The sequence below is a fragment of the Hordeum vulgare genome, chromosome 1H, assembly GCF_904849725.1.
Source record: "Hordeum vulgare subsp. vulgare chromosome 1H, MorexV3_pseudomolecules_assembly, whole genome shotgun sequence".
NCBI classification, from domain to species: Eukaryota; Viridiplantae; Streptophyta; class Magnoliopsida; order Poales; family Poaceae; genus Hordeum; species Hordeum vulgare.
Genome location: NC_058518.1, coordinates 342,465,158 through 342,485,176, shown reverse-complemented (window position 1 = coordinate 342,485,176; position 20,019 = coordinate 342,465,158). Strand labels below are relative to the sequence as shown.

General features: G+C 44.5%; 1 protein-coding gene across 1 annotated transcript; it reads right to left on the bottom strand.

The window, feature by feature from the left end:
* Window positions 1–2,958: 2,958 nt before the first annotated feature.
* LOC123435094 (F-box protein PP2-A13-like) lies at window positions 2,959–5,669 on the bottom strand. The gene is made up of 3 exons (XM_045115549.1): window positions 4,898–5,669; window positions 4,408–4,526; window positions 2,959–3,772 (listed from the first exon to the last, which is right to left on the bottom strand). Exons 1-3 carry the CDS (start codon window positions 5,240–5,242, stop codon window positions 3,328–3,330), a joined length of 909 nt encoding a protein of 302 aa, XP_044971484.1. The 5' UTR covers window positions 5,243–5,669; the 3' UTR covers window positions 2,959–3,327.
* Window positions 5,670–20,019: the final 14,350 nt, after the last annotated feature.

The following is a 20,019-nucleotide window of genomic DNA, read 5'->3' as shown; positions in this document are numbered from 1 at the left end:
AGTTCAATGATGCTTGCTCCTAATTTGTCCAAGGTCGAAATAATACTATACTGCATGGTGAGTAATGAGAAAAAGAAGTGACATGCATGAATAAAATAAAATAAAAACTATATGCATGAACATGTAAAAAGTTCAATGGTGCTTGCTCCTAAGGCCCTGTTTGGATTCATCCAGTTTATGTAATCTGGTTTTTATAAGCTATTATGTTTTCAAACAGGGCAGTTTATACTATAGATTATAAAAACTAGATGATCAGATTATTAAAAACTCATAAGCTACTCTAACCCAGCTAAAATCAGATTATGGATTAATAAAGACATGTTACCCTTATTAACTTTGAGCTATTTACAAGGTACTGCCACCGCACCGTTTTCCCATCGCAAAAAAAAAACAGAGGGCAAACATGTCATTGCACAATTTAAAAGCTGGTTTACAGTTTATATAATCTGGCCTCCAAACATGCCCACCTAGATTATTTTTATAAACCAGTTTATACAATCTATGTTCATAAACCAGATTATTATAATCTATTATGGTTCCAAACAGGGCCTAATTTGTCCAAGGTCGAAATAATACTACTCCCTTCGTTCCTAAATATAAGACCTTTCAGAGATTGTACTATAAACTACATACGGATGTACATAAACATATTTTAGTGTATAGATTCATTCATTTTGTTTCGTGTGTAGTCTTCAATGAAATACCTAAAAGATCTTATATTTTGGAACGGATGGAGTATATTGCACGGTGAGTAATGAGAAAAAGAAGTGACATGCATGAGTAAAATAAAATAAAAACTATGCATGAACATGTAAAAAGTTCAATGGTGCTTGCTCCTAATTTGTCCAAGGTCGAAATAATACTATACTGCACGATGAGTAATGAGAAAAAGAAGTGACATGCATGAGTAAAATAAAATAAAAACCATGCATGAACACATAAAAAGTTCAATGGTGCTTGCTCCTAATTTGTCCAAGGTCGAAATAAAACTATACTGCACGGTGAGTAATGAGAAAAAGAAGTGGCCTGCATGGACACGCGCGTGCTCCTAATGTGTCCAAGGTCAAAATGATACTATACTATATTAGACCATACTATACTATAACTATACAGTGAGTAAAATAAATAAAAAAGTGGTATGCATGGACACGTGAAAAGAATTGGCATTTGGCATCACGCGAACAAGGATCAAAGTCGTTGCCACGACAAGGAAAACTGGTCGAGTATACCACAGTCAGAAACCAGACATGCGGGTTTTGACGCGGCGTCGTGGTTTGCCAAAGCCACAAGTCCAGTTGACGTCGCGTTGCACTTCTGACCGTGGAAAAGCGTGCGTTCATTCTAAACCCTGAAACCGGCAAAATTCGAAAAGTAAAAAAACGGCAAACCGTATGCCCATGCGTGCGGTCGCTTGGAGTCAAAAGCGTACGTCCGTGAGCACCGTCCGCACGAACCGATCATCTCTTGGCGTCGAGCACGCCTCCGGCCCCGTCCCCTGTCACGGCTGTCAGCAGTGCACCCGTCGCCCAAAAGCTCCCGACCTGCACCACTACCGCATGCAACAGAGCGATGGTTGGTCGGTCCAACGGACGGCTCGGGGCGCAGGCATAACTGCCGGGGCGACACGACAAAGCAAGAGCGCAGAGCCAGCCTCATGATGGTCTGCCGGTGCCATAGAAAATGGTGCGGGCACCACGGCGAATCCAACCAAACCTTGGGCACGCTGAAAGCCGATGCCGCCAGCGGAGAGCCGCGTCATGGGATCCCTTCTGTTTCCCCGGGCACCAACTCGAGCGCATGCGCGCAGCACCGCCCCAGGCCACAAGTCTGATGAAAAGCAGAAGCCATATTCAAATGTTTCTGTTCTATGGAGAGATCGGAAGAAAGTGAGAAGAATTAGCGACGTCAACCGTGCAAAATTGGTGTGTGTGTGTGTGTGTGATCGCATCCGTGAGATGGGATAGAAAACTCGCGTCTCCCCTGCGTATCTAATCTAACCCGGGACAGCGACCCAGCGCCGTTGATTCCTCAGAGAAACTTAAGAAAAGGTGAAGCTTTTTGGTGTTAAACAAATCGTGAAAGGTCGTGGCTGTGATGGCGATTAACAAAGGGCGAAGATCGTGGCGGTGACGATGAAAGAGAGAAGAGAGAATCCACAAAGTTGCGAGGGGGACATGTGACAGCTGAATATAGTCGAGACAACGGAAGAAAGCCATGTATGCCAATTAGGCAAAACCTTATCTATTTATTTCGAAAAGGTTGGGGAAAACTTCCAGACGGATCGAGCAGCAGCGACATGTATTATTGCCTTCACGCTTTACTTCTTTTTACTATAGGTACGTAATCATGTACACTTGCAAAATGCCTGTCCTAGAATGGGAACTGGCACAACATGAAGTAGATAGATCAGTCATGAGGTCAGTAGTGCTAGTAGTAGCATTTTGCAGTTATGTTACCACAAAGCTACTCCCGAGCTCACTGAAGGCCTTTAAATTCTTCAAATTCAATAAAAAATTGTATTTTAATGTTCCAAAAAATTCTGAAAAAAATACATAGATAAATGAAGGTATAATACACAAGTGTATAAATTTTCAGAACAAAATACCTTAAAATGAGGGCTGTGCAAAAAAGAGCTGTTTAACACATGTTACTATTCATCATTTCAGACCATGAATTTGTCTTTTTTGTACATATCACGTTTTAAAGTATTTTGACCTGAAATTTTACACACATGTCGGTTACATCCTTACATACATGCATATTTTTTTTCAGAATTTTTTGAACCATAAAAATTTGAATTTAAATTTTTCAAAAATAAAGGCCTCCATGAAGCTCGGCCTCCAAAACGCCATTCGCCTCCCTCCCTTCCTAAATAATTGTAGTTCTCCAAGCCTGCCAAATCTGACCGGACAAAGAAACATGGCCATTCCAACAACATAATCAAGTCAACACGGAGAGTAAGTACCACAGATCTTCCAGTCATCTTAACTAAGGCTAATAGCAGCAAGAAAACAGAAGTTTATGACAAGGAACAAGAAACCAGGAACATGGAAACGAAACCTCTGATCTCGTTTCAGTACAACCGTTGCATCCGTAGCTTCAAAGTCTCATTTAGCACCAGGGAGAGAAAAAAATTACCCATGGGAAGACTGGACGACACACAAACCACTCTGACTGACGTACCTCACCACACAGACCCTGAGTCTACAGTTCTTTACACAGACAGTTTCATCCGTTGCATACTAGAGCCCAACTTGATAATAGGATTGGGCTGCAAGCTGCATTTTCTCTACAACTCTAGCGGTGCAAGCGCCACCACCACTACAACTACGATCTCATCTCCGAGATCTTGCCGGTCACCACCTTCTCCTGCTGAAAGCCCTTGGGGTACACGAGCACCGAGTCGACACACAGGCCACCTTTCGTGTGCGTGCAGTCGATCTGCGCCATGGAGAACTTCAGCTTAAGTGATTGGCCTGGCTTCGAGGAAACAAAATCGCCTGCATGGTACAGAACCCAACTCCCGGGCTCGTCCAGGTAGCATTGAGATAATGCATTCTGGCCGTCCGAGGTGGAGAGCTGGAAGCGCACCGGCTTCTTGTTCCAACCATGGACGTGCTCAGTGCTACAAACACGGCGTCCAAACCGCTTGCTGAACTTCCCGAGATGAACCCTGAAGTACAAACTGTAGGTTCCCACAGGGAAGCAGAAATCAAGCTCTCCAACCACTTCAAACCACCAGATTTGCTGAAGGTATGCCACGGACTGGAACCTGCATGAGCATAATGGGTACACATAGGTCAGATAACCGTTCTAGGAACAAGATATCATGCATCTTTGCTGTGTTAGAATATAATTACATTGAAAGATATTGCACAGATGAATATAATTACATCTGTGTGAGGAGTCAATATCTTCCACTGGCAGAGTAGGCACATACTTCTCGTGCCATCAGTTGGAAGGACTACATCTAAGTTACGTTTTGATAGCACTGGTAAGATAAAGGCAGACATCACTCGTCTATGTTGAATTTATGTGTCTATCAGAGCAACAGGCAAAGTGAGTGTATTTTAAACAAGAAATGAGAACAGCGTACTCCCTCAAATCCATATTAATTGTAGCTGATTCGGTACAGAGTTGGACTAAACCAGCGACAATTAAATGTACAGGGGCATAATTTTCAAAAGCCTTGTGTGCTCCGAGGAAGAAAAATGCAGAAGTAGACGTGCAAGTTGGACTAAAATGCAGAAGTAGACGTGCAAGTCCAACTCTGTCCCATCTTCTACAACAAAAGACGAACAGCTCAATCTCGCCATTAAGTATGTAGTTACGTCATTCAATTGCAAGTTGCAACCCAAACATCACATCTTTCTGGCACAAACTGTAAGCGCGAGATCGAGTTTTTACCTTGATTCTGTGGTCGGCATGTGCGTCCAATATCTCCTGTCATCGATGCCAGTTATGACCAGAGCTTTGGAGGATAGCGCCATACAAACCCTACCTTTGCTCTTCTCTAGCCAAAATTCCTGCAATTACAAAGCACACAAAATATAAACCATTTAGCACTAAAAATAGTTCTAGCTCCTATAGATAAAAAGGGAACCAAGATAGTTTTCGGTGCTGAAATTGTTTCAAAATAGTTTTAGATGAGTTCTTCCCCTTGACACTAATTAACTCTGAAACGATTCAGATGTCAATATTTGGCTAGTACTAAACAGATACGTGGATTAAGACATCAGACTCGGTAAATAATAACAATGATTCAAGCACAAAACTGATTGGCCAAAATCATATAGACAAGCTCATGAGGGGTCTTGTTTGCGTTGCAAAAAAGAAAAAAAAAATCATAGACAAGCACATGGAAAGGGACCTATATTCATGTAGAAGAATATCTAACCTTGGTGCCGTCGTCGAAAGAGACGGGCCTGGAGAGCCTGGCGTAGATCTCCTTGGTGCCGGCCCGGCGGCGCCGGCGCCTGCCCTCCTCGCCCCCGCCCTCGACGTACCCGATGAGGTGGCGGTAGTTCTCCGGCAGCTTGGCCTCCCACACGAAGTCTGCCCCCGCGGCGCCGCGGAACGCGTGGTTGAGCCGCGCGAGGCGGCAGATCTCCGGCGCGTCGAGCCGGAGCAGCACCTGCGCGGCGCAGAGCTCCGGCAGGTCGCCCAGGCCCGCAGCACCCGGCGCAGCCTCCGCCGCCGGGCCGCCAACGCCGAATAAAAAGCTCGAGACCCCCGCCCCCATGGCTCCCCGCTTCCTCCAGTCGCAACGACCTCAGACACCCTTTGTAGTAGTAGTAGTATGTAGATGGAACCGAATCCCGCGAAGAAGCCGATCACCGATGATTCCGCGCCCGTAATGGAAGCTCGTGATCACAGCCGCCCGTCTACGAATGGAATCCTCCGGGAATTTGTTCCGCTTCACAGAAAAGCGATGAATGAATGCGTCGTCGGAGAGGAAAGGTGGGAGATAAATAAAACCGGAAGGACGGACGGAGGAAGCGTCGGCGAAGGGAATAAATAGACGGCGAGAGGGCGGGGGGTGGTTAATGGGCCGTAGATAGGGTTTCGTGGGCTGGGCTGCCTTTCTACCCCCTGAAACTACTTGGTAATTACATTCTTTTATACCTTCCGGGATGGACCTGTCTGTGACGCTTCGCGGCAGCGATAATATCTCGGAGGGCACGTTCATTAATGCTCAGCGATAATATCTCGGTGCGGTACTATGTGGATTAATGGCCGCCATTAACACGGGATGTCCGTGGACGCTGTCCGCTGCACGGGGGGCTGATGGGTGTGGGCGACCGGAGGGCGGTCCACGTGTACGGGCCCGTGCGGTGGGTGCAGGGAGTGGGGTACAGCTGGAGCGAAGCCCCCGTCGCGCCTGGAGAGTTCCACGGCAGGGTGCGCGCAGACAGGCTGGCGGGATTATCTATTCTTATCCGAAAATCCGGCTCAATTACCGCATGCACGCACGCAAATCGCGAGACCGCGTCGCCACGGCGCAAAACTAAACTGGGACTGGAGATGGGGTGCAAATGCCGCGCGTGTTCGCACACGGGTTTCCTTTTCTGTTTGCCTAATAATTTAGTAAGTATGGATTGAATTTAATTAAATTAAATCCTTGGGTGTTTTACGGTAGAGAGACCGATTGATTGTTTCTCGAAACCTCGGTCTTCCGGGCGACACCAGCCGGCTGCTGGTGCCACATGCTACGATTTTCTTTTCCGTGCATGGCTACCCACTTACGCAGAAAAAGAGTGAACGTTGGAAAATATGAAAAATTGTTCCCGGTGATTCCACAACTCGAAGCATCTCCAGCAAAACCGTTAAAATTAAATTGGTCAAAGTGTGGAAAGGAAAGATTGTCAAAATAAATTAGAGGCTAATTAAAATAAAAGAAGGCGAACTCATTGTTGTTGTTTTCATGTTTCGCAGTTCTACACAATGGATCACACACACAAGCATGCATGCACTCACACCGGTAAAATAGAAAATCTATCAAAGACAAAGATTTGCCTTGAGCATAGTCCACTTAAGCAAGATGATGGCGATGTTGTCCTCCTCGAGATGGATCATCTTTCTTGATTTCGCCGGCTCGATGAAGACTAGTAGATTGCTCCCCCATACTTCATTATGGATGAGTCACTCTTGAACGAATCTTTACAAATCCATTACCACCACAATGGACGGCAAGCTTCAAGCATGATATCTTCTTGATGCTTCACTTGGATTTGCACATCGCAATCTTGATGATGATTACCACTTAATGTCATCCTCCATTGGTTGTATGAGATCTTTCTCTTGATGCAAGCCTATGGAAATATACCTAACCACACATAGAATTCTCACGAAGACCCTCATTAGTACACAAAGCATAATGGATAATATTTACCATTTCATGGGATCACTTAATCCCTCTCGGTACATCTTATACGCTTTGTGTGTTGATCAACTTGATTCACTCGTTGACTTAGTATTGATCAACCTTGTTGTCGCCTCTCTTCGTAAAGATGATGTCTTGAAGGTGTTAGAGCATACTAGATCGTTGAAGGCGCGCGTTGCCGCGCCCGTCTAATTTGTCTCTTGTAATTATTAGGAGTTTGCAGTAGTTTGTATGCATGTGTTTACAATGTTTTGAAGTAATGTGCTTTTTCGTGTTTGCGCTTGTCTTTTAATTTTTGAAAAATATTGATACAAAATTGAATATATGAATCTTATTAGATTGCAAGAAAGAAGTGTGTTGAGCTTTTCTTTTCTTAGGCCTAATGTGTTTGTGGTTTGTTTGAGTTCAGATCTCAAGCGCCCGTCAATTTTTCAGTAGAAGGATAGGCATTTTTATACATATATCAATAAGAGAAAATAAAAGTTTGGCTGGATAAGCAAAAATCTGTATCTAAACTCTTATTGAGTTGAGGTTGCCTCAAAGAATAACAGTACTGGAAACACATTGAAGCTTGATCAGCAATTGATATAGAATTTATAAGGTGTACAATACAATTCTTGTAAAGTACTCCCAATGTGATAAATAAGTATATTTAACTGAAACTATACAAGGTTAAATGCTCATGCTTCGTGTCTTGGTTTGAAATGGCCATTCCTTTTGCTTTTTGGCATGTTGCAAAAAGCAAACTTTTGATAATCCACGGTTGTACTACACACAGAAGAACATCACTCCTTTTATCAGCCTTGTTCCTAATAAAATATAGCATATAACCAAAAAAATAGTAGTCATAAATTTGAAGAACAAACGGAATTGCGTTAACTTGTGATAATTTTGATATAGAAGCTCATGTTCATTTCAACAAATAATTGTGCACCGGACGAACTTCCTATGAGGCACGCGGGCACTTATTTTTCCTATAAATAGAAATGGATGTTGGGTAAGCTCTACAATAATGTTGCACACGAAAGTAAAAAACAGATACAATTATTTTTCCTATAGGGAGAAATAGATGTAGCTTCACCCAGCTGCTCCACGGTTTGCCAATATGCATGAAAAAGCTTAGTTTCCACATTTCAGTTAAGAGAAACATTTATATGAAATCATCTCATTCTACAACATATTAATTTTAAAGCAGATATAGATGGAAGCATCTAATTTGTCTATATTGCTTATTTCCCTTATCCAATGGGCATCCAAAATGTGAGCCAAAATTGGGCTGCAAAACTCATGCTGCTATTCCTCACGTCCAAAGATTATTTGTAGCCGAAGTAAGACAATGAACTAAACAATGCAAGTACTGATTGGAAAGTGCATCTATGTAAACCATTTAAGACGCGTGCACAGAATAATCATTAGTGTTTCTAAGAATTAGTACATTATTAGTTAACAACAATGAAGACATCATGCATATACACCATGAAGGCATCAACCATACCCCTCTAAGTGTTCGATGAGCGAAAATGTTTTTATTTGATTAATTCTACCAAAAGTGTGAAGGCAAAAAAGCATCACAATACCTCACTAATCTCGTATTCATCATCAGTGGTGAGAATATCTAATTTGGTGAGACAGGAAATAATTCCACATGCAGGATTATAGGATTAGACTTGGCGGTAGGAAGATTGTCCCATCAGCTTATAATCTTGTCAAGCAGTCCACCCTATTGGAAAATTGGAATATAATTACATTTTCTTTTGTTAGTAGTGATCTGAATAAAAGATGAGATGGTCACAAAGATTAGGAGGTTGTAAAGGCCATGTCATAAATCCCGCCTAGTTGTCCTTGAATCTTGTTGACATAACAAAAAAGTGGTCATATACACACCCCATTCTTATAGTAGCAACCTAAGGCCGACAACATTTCCCAAACGTAGTTCCCATATGTTTCTCTAAATTAGACAAGTAGGAATTGTGTGCCCTGCTAGTGTTAGAATACGAAGATAGGACATCACTCAAATATAATAAAGTTCCAAACATCTGTGATGACATGATAAAGCTAGAGACAGGTTACTACTTCACCTGATACAATATGAAAGCTGGGATTCTTCTTCTCATGATGCTATCTCCACAATGTGATCCTAATTGCAAAATAATAATCGTCTGTCATCCTATATGGTTTTGCCAAGATATACACTGAGATCAAGCATGACATGACCAGCTTTGAGTAAAAGCAGTGTGCATAACAATATGTATGTTCTAATGTTCAGATCAACCATCTAAAACATGGATTGATCAATATACCAAGCTTGTGATATGAATAGAAATTAATTAAAAATATACTTTTAAAATGAATACTCCAGGATAAGTTAAAGAAATGCGCATCATGAAAATCATACCAAACTTCCGGCAAAAAAGAGGTGTACAAGCAGCAAGCATCATAAAAATGCCCATGCAGTCAATCGAAGATCATCTAAACCAATAACCTCGCTGGGCACTTTAACTTATTTAACTTATTTGACAAGCTGCATCACATGATATTGTACCACGGCTCGATTTTGTACAACGGCTTTTTGGGTGAGATTTGTTTCTTATTTAGACTTGCATGACATGATATTTAAGGAACACCTTCCCAACACCATATGTATTCCACATCCCCAACATCAACAAATAAGAAGCTGCATGATAGAGGCTTAGCTTTCACCCAAGGGGAAACCACGCAAAGAAAACACCAGTCGAATTACGACAAATTAAAATTATTCACTACATGCATCTGTCCCAGATCAAGGGCCGCCACATGACTTGCATACATCTACCCATATCAAAAGACATCACATTACCTTTTTGATGAAAAGGTGAGTAGTTGGCTTCCTGAACTGAATCAAGAGGTCCGACAGAAAAATCGTGGAAATTTTGATCCTAGTGCCAACACCCAACCTCGTTGAATACAAAATTCAATCAGTGTTGTTTGTTGAATAAAAATTCCGTCTTCCTTCTCGCAAGAAACAGGAACCATAAGTTTCGAGTCTAAAAAAACAAGAACTTCGTGCCTAACCAGCGGAATGGAAGGACGGAGAAGTAAGGAAAAAACATGTCACCTTTCTGAGCGTGTAGGCGAGGGCAGATCTGGCCACCCCGGCTCCAATGATGATGGCATCCGCCGGGCCATGCATGTCCACCGCCGCTGCCATCCTCCAGCGCGAGGATTCCTTGGCAAACCATCGGCGGTGGCTGTATGGCCACAACATACCTAGGGTTCGTCGAGGACTCTAGGTCGTGAGAGAGATGAGAAGTCGGGTGAGGAGCGTTGGTATGATTCTGTCGATATAGACGAACCGGTTAATAATCTGGCTGGCTCTCACGATTGGCATATAGGTTAATGGGCCGGCAAAAAGGCCTCATGAACCACAGGTCTTAGATTTTTCTTGTGGAGTAGCAGTCCTTTAGGACAGCATATCTAACGGTTAAAAACGACCCTAATGTGTGATTTAACGGTCAGAAAACGCGAGGGTGTGAGAGGTCTCCGTTTAGGCTCGGTTATACTGTCCTAAATATCTCCATATGTGGTTTTGGTAATTGATGACAATTTCTATGGACTAATGGTTGCCTTAAGTTATATTTATAGGATTTGTCCATAGGCACTTCTTGAAGTCCATTTGTTGGGTTCAAGGAGTTTATATGATGACCAAGATGGTATTCAAGGTATTATCCAAAGAATGGTCATAGAGACACAAGGTTGATCAAGATCTCAAACAAAGAGTAAAGCAAGATGGTCAACACACAAAGCGTACAAGATGTACCGAGAGGGATCAAGTGATCCCATGGTATGGTAAGCATTGTCCATTACGTGTTTGTGTACTAACCCATGGTCTTCGTGAGAGTTCTATGTGGGGTTAGGTGTGTCTCCATGGGCTTGCGTCTAGAGGAAGATATCATACAACCTATGAAGGATGACGTCAAGTGGTGATCATCATCAAGATTGCGGTGTGCAAGTTCAAGTGGATCAACACGAAGATATCATGCTTGAAGCCTGCCGTCCATTGTGGTGGCAATGGACTTGTGAAGATATACTAAAGAGCGGCTCACCCATGTTGTGTATGGGGGAGCAATCAACTAGTCTTCATCAAGTCAACACAATCAAGAAGGTGGTCCATATTGAGGAAGCCAAGATCATCGTCATCTAGCTCAAGAGGACGAGGTGCAAGGTATAGGTTTGCCCTTGATAGGTTTTTTGTTTTAGGATAGATTGTCGTTCTGTCAAGGGGGGCTCTCAAGTGAGTAGATCGATCGTATCGTTCGTTAAGAGCTCAAACCATTTCCATCCTTGCATCATACTTCTTGGTTCTTATTTGGTGTTTCTCTTTGTGAGTTTTAGAACTTATGGTCATCTTCATGACAAGCTCGAGTTCATCGAAAACAGAGTTCATATGCATCTACTATGATGTTTTCGATGTTGGAGTTTTTGCCGGTTCTTCATTCATAGAGGACTCACATCTCTATATCATTAGCATTTTCATATCTACGTGACCTTAAGAGCTTGGGTTTGCTCAATTTGGAGCTCGTATGCGAAAGTTATGGTTGTTTCAGTGACGAGCGGTAGTACCGCTCCAGTCCTAACGGTAGTACTGTTGGCCCTAACGGTGGTGCCGCTCGCCCTAGTGGTCGTACCGCTATAGCTGGCGGTAGTACCGCTGGCCCTGGCGGTAGTACCGCTAGAGCTGGCGGTAGTACCGCTGGCCCAGCGGTAGTACCGCTCCAAGACTTTAGTACCGTCATCCTTGCGGCTGTACTACGTCGGACTTTTTGCGAAGACTTTCTTGGCGGTGGTTGGCCATGTAGTATCTTTGCGGTACCATGGGCCCAGCGGTAGTACCGCTGGGCTCGGGCTGTGAGTGGGGGTAATGGTCTGATTCCTCCCCCCACTATATAAAGGGGGTCTTCTTCCCCCTTGGCCTTATCTATCCGTTGAGCTCATGTTCTACCCCCATTTTGACCTTCTTAGAGCTTGCTTACTCTCAATCCCTCCAATGATTCTTGCTTGTTCTTGAGGGAAAAGAGAGAGGAGATCTAGATCCACATCTCGACCAATCACTTTCTCCTTTATGTGAGGGGAACCCCTTGGATTTAGATCTTGGAGTTCTTTGTGAGCTCCTTGTTCTTCCTCTTATATTTCTCCGTAGCTTTTATTGTTGTGGAGGGATTTGAGTGTGAGGGACTTGTCCACTTCGTGTGTTCTTGCCATTGCATTAGTTGCATTGGTTTGAGTTCTCCATGGTGATACGTGGAAGTGAAGTTTGAGAAGCCATATTACCTTTTGGTACTTAGTACCCTAGAGATTGTTCTTCATGGATGCTTTGGCGTCCTAGAAGCTTGGTGGTGTCTTGAAGCTCAATCATCGTGGTGTAAAGCTCCGGGCAAGCGTCGGGGTCTCCAATTAGGTTTTGGAGATTGCCCCGAGCAATTTATACGGGTACCGGTAACCGCCCCCAAGGGTTGCCATTTCTATGGGTTAGGTGACCGCCCTCAAGGGTCCCTTAGTGGAATCACGACATCTTGCATTGTGCGAGTGCGTGAGGAGATTACGGTGGCCTTAGTGGCATCTTGGGGAGTATTGTGCCTCCACACCGCTCCAACGGAGATTAGCATCCGCAAGGGTGTGAACTTCGGGATACATCATCGTCTCCGCGTGCCTCGGTTATCTCTTACCCGAACCCTTTACTTATGCACTTTACTTTGTGATAGTCATATTGTTTATTGTCATATATCTTGCTATCACTTAGTTGTTTATCTTGCTTAGCACAAGTTGTTGGTGCACATAGATGAGCCTAGTTGTTGTAGGTTTTGTGCTTGACAAATTAAACGTTACTTTTATTCCGCATTTGTTCAAGCCTAAACCATAATGTAATGCCCCAAGTGTGGAACCTTCCCTATTTGGAACCTGTTGCATGTGGGTCCACCCTGTCAGATATATGTTGATGCCACTTGTGTCTATGATTTCCTGTGTCCCTTGCATATCTTCCTTGCATGCATGCTTAGCATAACATAACATGTCATCTCCTTGATCTTGTGTTTTCATGTGACTCTTATTTTTAGTTTTCTTTGCATGAATGTATCCATGCCATACCATCTTTGCCATACCTTGATTCTATGCCATACCTTATGATTGCATGTCATGATCATGGTGGCATATGTTCCTACTAGGAGTTAGTATTGTGGTGATATAGATGCATGTGATCTTGTTAGGAGTGTTGTTGAGGTTTGTTATTATCTTGTGTTGATGCTCATGTGATAATGGTATGTGGGTAGGAGTGAGTGCTAGGATTTCAAAAGCTCTTAGCTATTTTAAATCCTTTTCCCTCCTATTATCTCATGTCAAAATTCCTTCTTCCCAAAAATGATTTTAAAATGTCTGGTGGTTAGATTAAATTGTGTTTATGAGGAGGTGTATTTTTGCTGACTTGTTATTTGAACTTTAAAGGTGCAAATAAACCCAAAACAGTAAATTAATTTCTGTTTTTGCATTTATTTCAAAAGGCTCCAAACATTGCTTTCCTATTTTATTCTAATGGGCCATAATTCCTTATGTCTAGCAGGTATTTCCTTTTGATTTTGTCACAACATCTTATCTTGTGGTTTATTTTTTTTCTCTGTGTGTTTTAAGCTAAATAGAAAAACATCCTGTGTGTTTCTTCCCTTCCCTGGCCCAGTAGGTCTTCCTCCCGTGCTGGCCCAGTAGGTCTCCCTCCCAGCGCGAGGAGCCCAGGCAAGCAACCCCCTCCTTCCTGACGCCGTCTCCCCCCGCGCGTGTTGCTTTCCGTCAGAACCAGAGAGAGAGAGGCGAGTTGACGCCGTGAGAAGCAACGTCGAGGTCCCCCTTATATATGCGTTGGCGTGCGTGCCCTCTCCCCCTCGAATAGGGTTTCCTCCTGCCGCCGCCATCTCCTTCCTCCCCCTCCATCTCTTCCTTTTCTCCCCAGGTAAGTTTCCTGTAGGGTTAGCAGAGAGACAGAGAAGAGAGCTCGCCGGCGTCTACCCCCGCGAGCTTCGTCGGGCGGCACGGCCACCATGCCCGGGAGCTTGGGGATACTGCCCGCGCTCCGTTCCCGCCGTTGTTGAGGTCGGGGAGCGACCACAGCAATGGGCAGGAGCGTGTCTTCGACGCGAACCCGACGAACTGCGTCCTCTTCTTCGGTCTACGGAGGAACTTCTTCGGCTCGTCTTCTTCCCCCGGTCCGGCCTCCTCTCCGTCAGATCGGCGCCCCCTCTTCTCCCCAAGGTGAGGCCGCGCCTTCCCCCTTCCTTCCTCCTCCGCAGATCGGCTCGGGTCCGTCGTGGTGCGTACTTTCTCTGTTCAACTAGCAGCAGCATGGAAGGATGCAGTAGTTGCGGCTTGTTCTGCAAAGTGCAGAGTTCGTGGGTGTGCTGCGCAGAGGAGGGCTTCCTCCCCCCTCGCGACAGCAGCGCCGTGGCCAGAGAAACCTCCTCGTCGCCGGTAGCGCAGCGCGGCAACACCGGCATGGGTATCCCGTCAGTTTCTCTGTCGCTGGCGTTCCCTGTAACAGAGGGCGATTTCAAATAGCATATTTGTTCGAGTTTCCCCCTCTGTCAGTAATCACATCGTAGCCCAGTGGTTGTTCCATGTGTGCGCCTGATGAGAGGTTGTGGGTTCGAATCCCCCCCTTGGCGCTGTGTATTTTTGTCAGATTTTCCTGTTATTCCTGTGCAAGAGCAGCAGGGACATGTTTCCCTGTTCTCTTCCCCCTTTCTGTCGAAATAGTGGTGCTGGTGCAGTGGCTAGGTGGTGCCTTGTGTACCAGGGGGTACTGGGTTCGATTCCCAGGACCCCTGATATTTGTTTTTGCTATCTCTTTTGCTGCCTTTTAATTGTTCTTCCTCTTCCTTGTGTTTGGGCAGCAAGGTGGCTTTTAATTCCTTTTCCCTGCTAGTATAGTCAGGTTAGATTAATTGTGTGTGTGTTTTGCACACTAAGTGGTGATAGATGATATTGCTACCCTTGTGATGCTATTTGTGGTGGTTGCACCTTAGGTAAGTGGAGTTACCCTTGATAGGGGTTGATGCTAGATGTCGTACTATTTGTGTGTGTTGTGCTTTGAGGTGGAAAGTTGCACTAGCTAATCATGTATAGCCCCATCTTTGGAACTTTGGTGTGGGCTAAGTTGATCTTGTAGTTTAAATTGTTTGCATGGATTTAGTGGGGTGGATGCCTCCCCCTCCCCACATGTACTTGAGGTGATGAGTTGCACTAGGTGGCTACCTTGTTAGCATGTGTAGGTGGAGCTTACTAGTTAAGCTAGGGTAGAATGTTGTAGGGGGTTGCTCCTTGAGAATGACATGAGTCCTAGAGTGATCCTAGTGATGCTTGTGAGAGTGTGCACCATCACATGCCCATATGTGGGGGTGTGCATACTCTCTTGTTAACTTAGAGTTATTTTGTGTTGAGCTTGATGCTAGTGCTTGTGAGGTATTGTGTGTGTTGGTGTTGTTGATGCGCATGACACAAACATGGGGTTCAAACCCCCATGTCACTTTGTCATTGTGCACATAAGATTCACCTAGGTATTTGTCATCTTAGAAGCATACCTTATGGAGTTGCATTTACATTTTGTTGAAGTTTGGGCTTTGTTTCCATGGTATAGATGGAGCCCAAGGGCATGAATTTTTGTGTGATAGTAGTAGGGGTTTGTGATCAACACCATAGTGGTGTCAACTACCTCTTGGTGACATGTCTGTGCAAACTATGCCTAAACAAAGTGGGCATGTGGCTGGAAAATTCCAGATTTTTGAACTCTGAAAATTTCACTAAGTCTGGAATGTTGGAAACATTTTCTTCCCCTGTAGATGAGGATGTGCTGGTCATTCTGTTGCGAACTGGACTTAGTTCAGTGCTAGTAGTTTGAACCTGGTATGTTTGTGGAGCTTCCTGTCAATTTTCAAGTCATTTGGAGTCCAGTAGCTTGTGTTTTGATTGCTGTCAAAAGCTTCAGAACAGAAACAGAAACTCAGGTGCATGAATTTTCACTAAGTCCCTGAGAACTGTTGGATTTGGGAAAGTTTGTGGCCTTGTATCTTCTAGAGTTTAATTCCTTTTGCTGTGATTCTTGCTGGAGCTTGTAGTGTTCTTGGTTGGCAACAGCCAAATATATTATTTGCCATATTTGAAGACCTGTAGCTATGTTGCATGTTGCTCCCAAACAGCTAAGATGCAGAAACTGGCAGATTATGTAGTTTTGCCATTTTGTTCAAAGTTTGTGCTTAATTGTTGTTGTGGTGTTCTACCTTGTTCCATTTCATTCATGTTGGGTTAATATATGTCTTGGCAACCTGGGAATACCAGATTTGTGCCAATTGTGTGTGTGGTGTTGAATCTTTCACGTAGAGCTTCATATCTTGAATCGTTGATTCCCGTTGATCCGTAGCTCCGTTTGCAATGTACTTTATATGGTTTTGCACCGTTTTTATGATATGCATCTGTTCATGTCATCCCCATGCATGTCCAAATAGTTGGTGCAAAGTTCTGTCCAGGAACTGGCTGTAGTTTATTTTGCTTGTGCTAGTGATAGAAATAGTGGTGCATGCTCAACTTTCATCTCATGCATCATGTGATTGTTGAATTTTGTGGTGTTGCTATTCATTGGCTGTTATTTCTTATGTTGGGTAGCACCGGGAGCGAAGAACGAATACGTGGAGTCAGGAGAGTACGTGCAGGACGATCCAGAACCATTCCAAGCTGAGGATATCACAGGCAAGATGATATGACCTTGATTCCATCTCTAGACTTGTTATGTTAGTTTCGATTCCATGTCAAATTGCTCGCTGCCTACCACTGAAAATATGTTGCCTCTTCATATGCCATGATCCTAAACACCTTACTCTTTCCTAGCAAATTTGCATGGCTAGGTAGGCTTGTTCAGCTACTAATGTTAGCATTGTTAGTTGCAGGTGTTTTAAACTCATGTGATGACATGAGCTTGATATCATTCTATTAATCCTGTTATTTAATTAATGTATCTATATAAATGACGGGAGGCCTAGCCTTTTGCCGGGTGACTTGTTCCGTTATTGCCGCCTTAGTTACTGGTTATCGGTGTTTGATTCCATAATGATCGCTCCTAACACGTTCGGGGTTGTTATGGGGACCCCCTTGATAAATCGCGTAGTGTTAAGGCTTGTCCGGCAGGACCCAACATTGGTGTTAATTTGCTAACAACTTAATAATAATCTGCATAGGGAGTAGCTACCCCGAGATTTCTTAATCAACAACCCGGGCCAGTGCTCCTCATGAGTGTTGGTCAAAACTGGGCAGACTATGGGGCCACCACAGGGCAACCTGAGGTTTGGTATACCTGTAGTGTGACTCATCCGGCGTGTCCTGAGACTGAGATACGCGGCTCTTATCAGGGTCGTCGACACGTCGGGAGGTCCTGCTAGTCTTGTCTTACCTTAGCGGTATATCTTGCATATAGGAATCCCAGTGAAGCTTTGGTTTTCACCCAGAGTTGAGGTTTTCCTCTAAGGAATCCGACGAGATCACGAGATTCGTGATAGAGGATGCCTTTGCGGCCTGTGTTCGTTTGTGATGGACTAGTTGGAGCATCCCTGCAGGGTTTAATCTTTCGGAAAGCCGTGCCCGCGGTTATGTGGCAACTTGGAATATTTTGTTAACATCCGGTATAAGAGAACTTAAACGTAAACTAATAAAAATGCCAACTGTGTGCGTAACCGTGACTGTCCCTTCGAAGATCTCTCCTCGATCGAGAACACGGTGGGGTTATGAATGCCGTAGGTAGGTGTTCAGGATCACTTTCTGATCAAGTATTCTCGATCGTTAGCATAGACCACTTTCACTTCACTTTTGCGTAAGTTAGCCAATTATTCAATCATAGGTTGCAGCAGCCTGAAACACTTCATCCCTTCCTTACCCAATAACATCACTAGTTCTGGCACCAAGGTCTTAGATTGCTGAGTCGCCGTGGCTCACGGATTCCTCCGAAACTCCCAGCAGGTACAGGTACCCCATAGACAGATGATCCCGACGGCACCCAGCTGGCGTGGCAGTACGACGAGGAGACAGACCGGCTTTACGTGAACTATCCCGAGGACTGAGGCGTGGTCGTGAACGTGGGCCTGCAGCGGGTAGCATAGCATTTTCCCTGTTTTGTAGTCCGTACCGGAACTACCTTGTTTGTATCTGCGTTGTACTCTGTATTTTTAATAAGAAGACAGTTGAATCCCAGATTGTCTACTGTATTTATTATTTTGTGCTATGTTCACTTTCTTGCGAAACGCTTAGATGCGCTTCTTTCCTATTCGGGGGCCTCGACCCCCAGATCGGAAAGGACCGCATCTTGGTCGTTACACATAATTATTTTAAAGCGCATATTCACCCCCCCTCTAGGCGACATCCACGTCCTTTCAGAAGGTAAACATGCGACGCGGGGCTTGGCGGTGACCCTGTTGCGACCTGGTATTGGGAGCGACAATGACCTTGATGATGCGTCGCTGCTGCTACAGGGCGGTTCGGTTGATTTTGGCTGCCACGACGTGGTGGTGGCCCATGGCGGTGGTATGGTTCGTCTCATGATGGCAGGTAGACATCTACGACATCAGCCCGTCAATGAGCGGCTGGTATCGACCTTCGATCACTCTCTTCATCGTCCGGGCGCTAGCTTCGTCAAAGAGTTGACCCTCTCCCAACTACGGTCCATCGCTCCTCCCGCGCCCGGTGCTGCGGGACCAAACTTTTCTCGCACCCAACGATAGGACCGAGCTCGTCTCGTGCCCGGTGCCGCGGGATGGGTCGATGGAGGCCACTTTTGGTCGACCTATTAGATCTCGATGCTCGGGGGGCACCCAGGGGTGTGAAAGAGGGGCCAAATCCACTCATCTCTTTGGTTGGAGTAGTTGTGGGTCTCGAATGAGGTGGTGTCAAGGTATTGAATGCGAGGACGGCGACACTGGTGGTGGTAGCGCGGTGTTCATGGGCAGAGCTTGTGGCTTGGTGTTGTCCGACGATCATGGGTGTCTGGGCGGCATGGTAGCCAGGGTGTGGCGTTCAACAATGGTGAGTGTTGGCCAGGGTGAAATCTACTCTATCTTTGGACGGACCGACGGCGGAGAAGGTCGATCCTTCTTGAAGGCGTCATTGCGGTCCTCATTGCACGTCGTGTTGCTCTAGGAAAAACTTCTTACCCTCGGGCCGGGCGGTGACGGCGCTCCGGTATCGTTTCTTTTCTGAAGGCGTCGCCTTTAAGCCCACGTTTCGTCGTATGCGTCTCCATATCTTCGCGGTGGCGTGTTTAGGATACAAGAGTGTGATTGCTCTTGTAGTACCTACGATGATGCTCCAACATTCAACGCCTATGCATACGGCCTTGGGTTTGTGTGTGTTGCGATGACATGTGTTTGTATCGAGTTGTTGATAATCATTGCTTTACATATGAAATTTGATGAAAGCCTTTTTCTATAAAAAAGCGCAAACTCGTATCGATATATGTTTTGAATTCATATTTTCTCTAAGCACAATACAAACGCTAGTGCACGTATAAACGCTCAACATGGCGGCAATGGAATAAAGTATCATTGTTTAAATACATTGGACAAATATTGTAAAACAAATATCATTATCTAGATAAAAATAAAATAAATAAATTATAAAGATACTTTTCATGACGAATCTAATAATTGTAGATATTGATACTCACCTTTTTTTTTCTAAAAGCTTTTATCAACCATGCACTAGTTTATGTTTTGGAAAAGAAATACACATCTTATAGTTTGAAACCGATCGAGTACGTAGACCTAACTTATCTAGAAGGATCGTTTGGCCCTTCCGCTCCCTGTCACGCTCACGCCAGGATCTGTTTCGCTAAGGTCTTGTCTGATCTAAATCAATTTTTAGTAATCTCCACGTCAGCCCAAGATTCCAAAAAATTATAAAATACTTAATTTCTAAAGTTTAATCGTGCGCGAAACCTTCCAGTTGGCATTTCAATGCTCCACACACTCTACAAAAGTTAACAACGTGGCACCACTATCTACTGCTTAGCGTGCCTAGCTGGATAGATTTGCAGGCACAGGTCCCATCTACCGCTAACCCTCTACACCCCCCGCCAACATAGA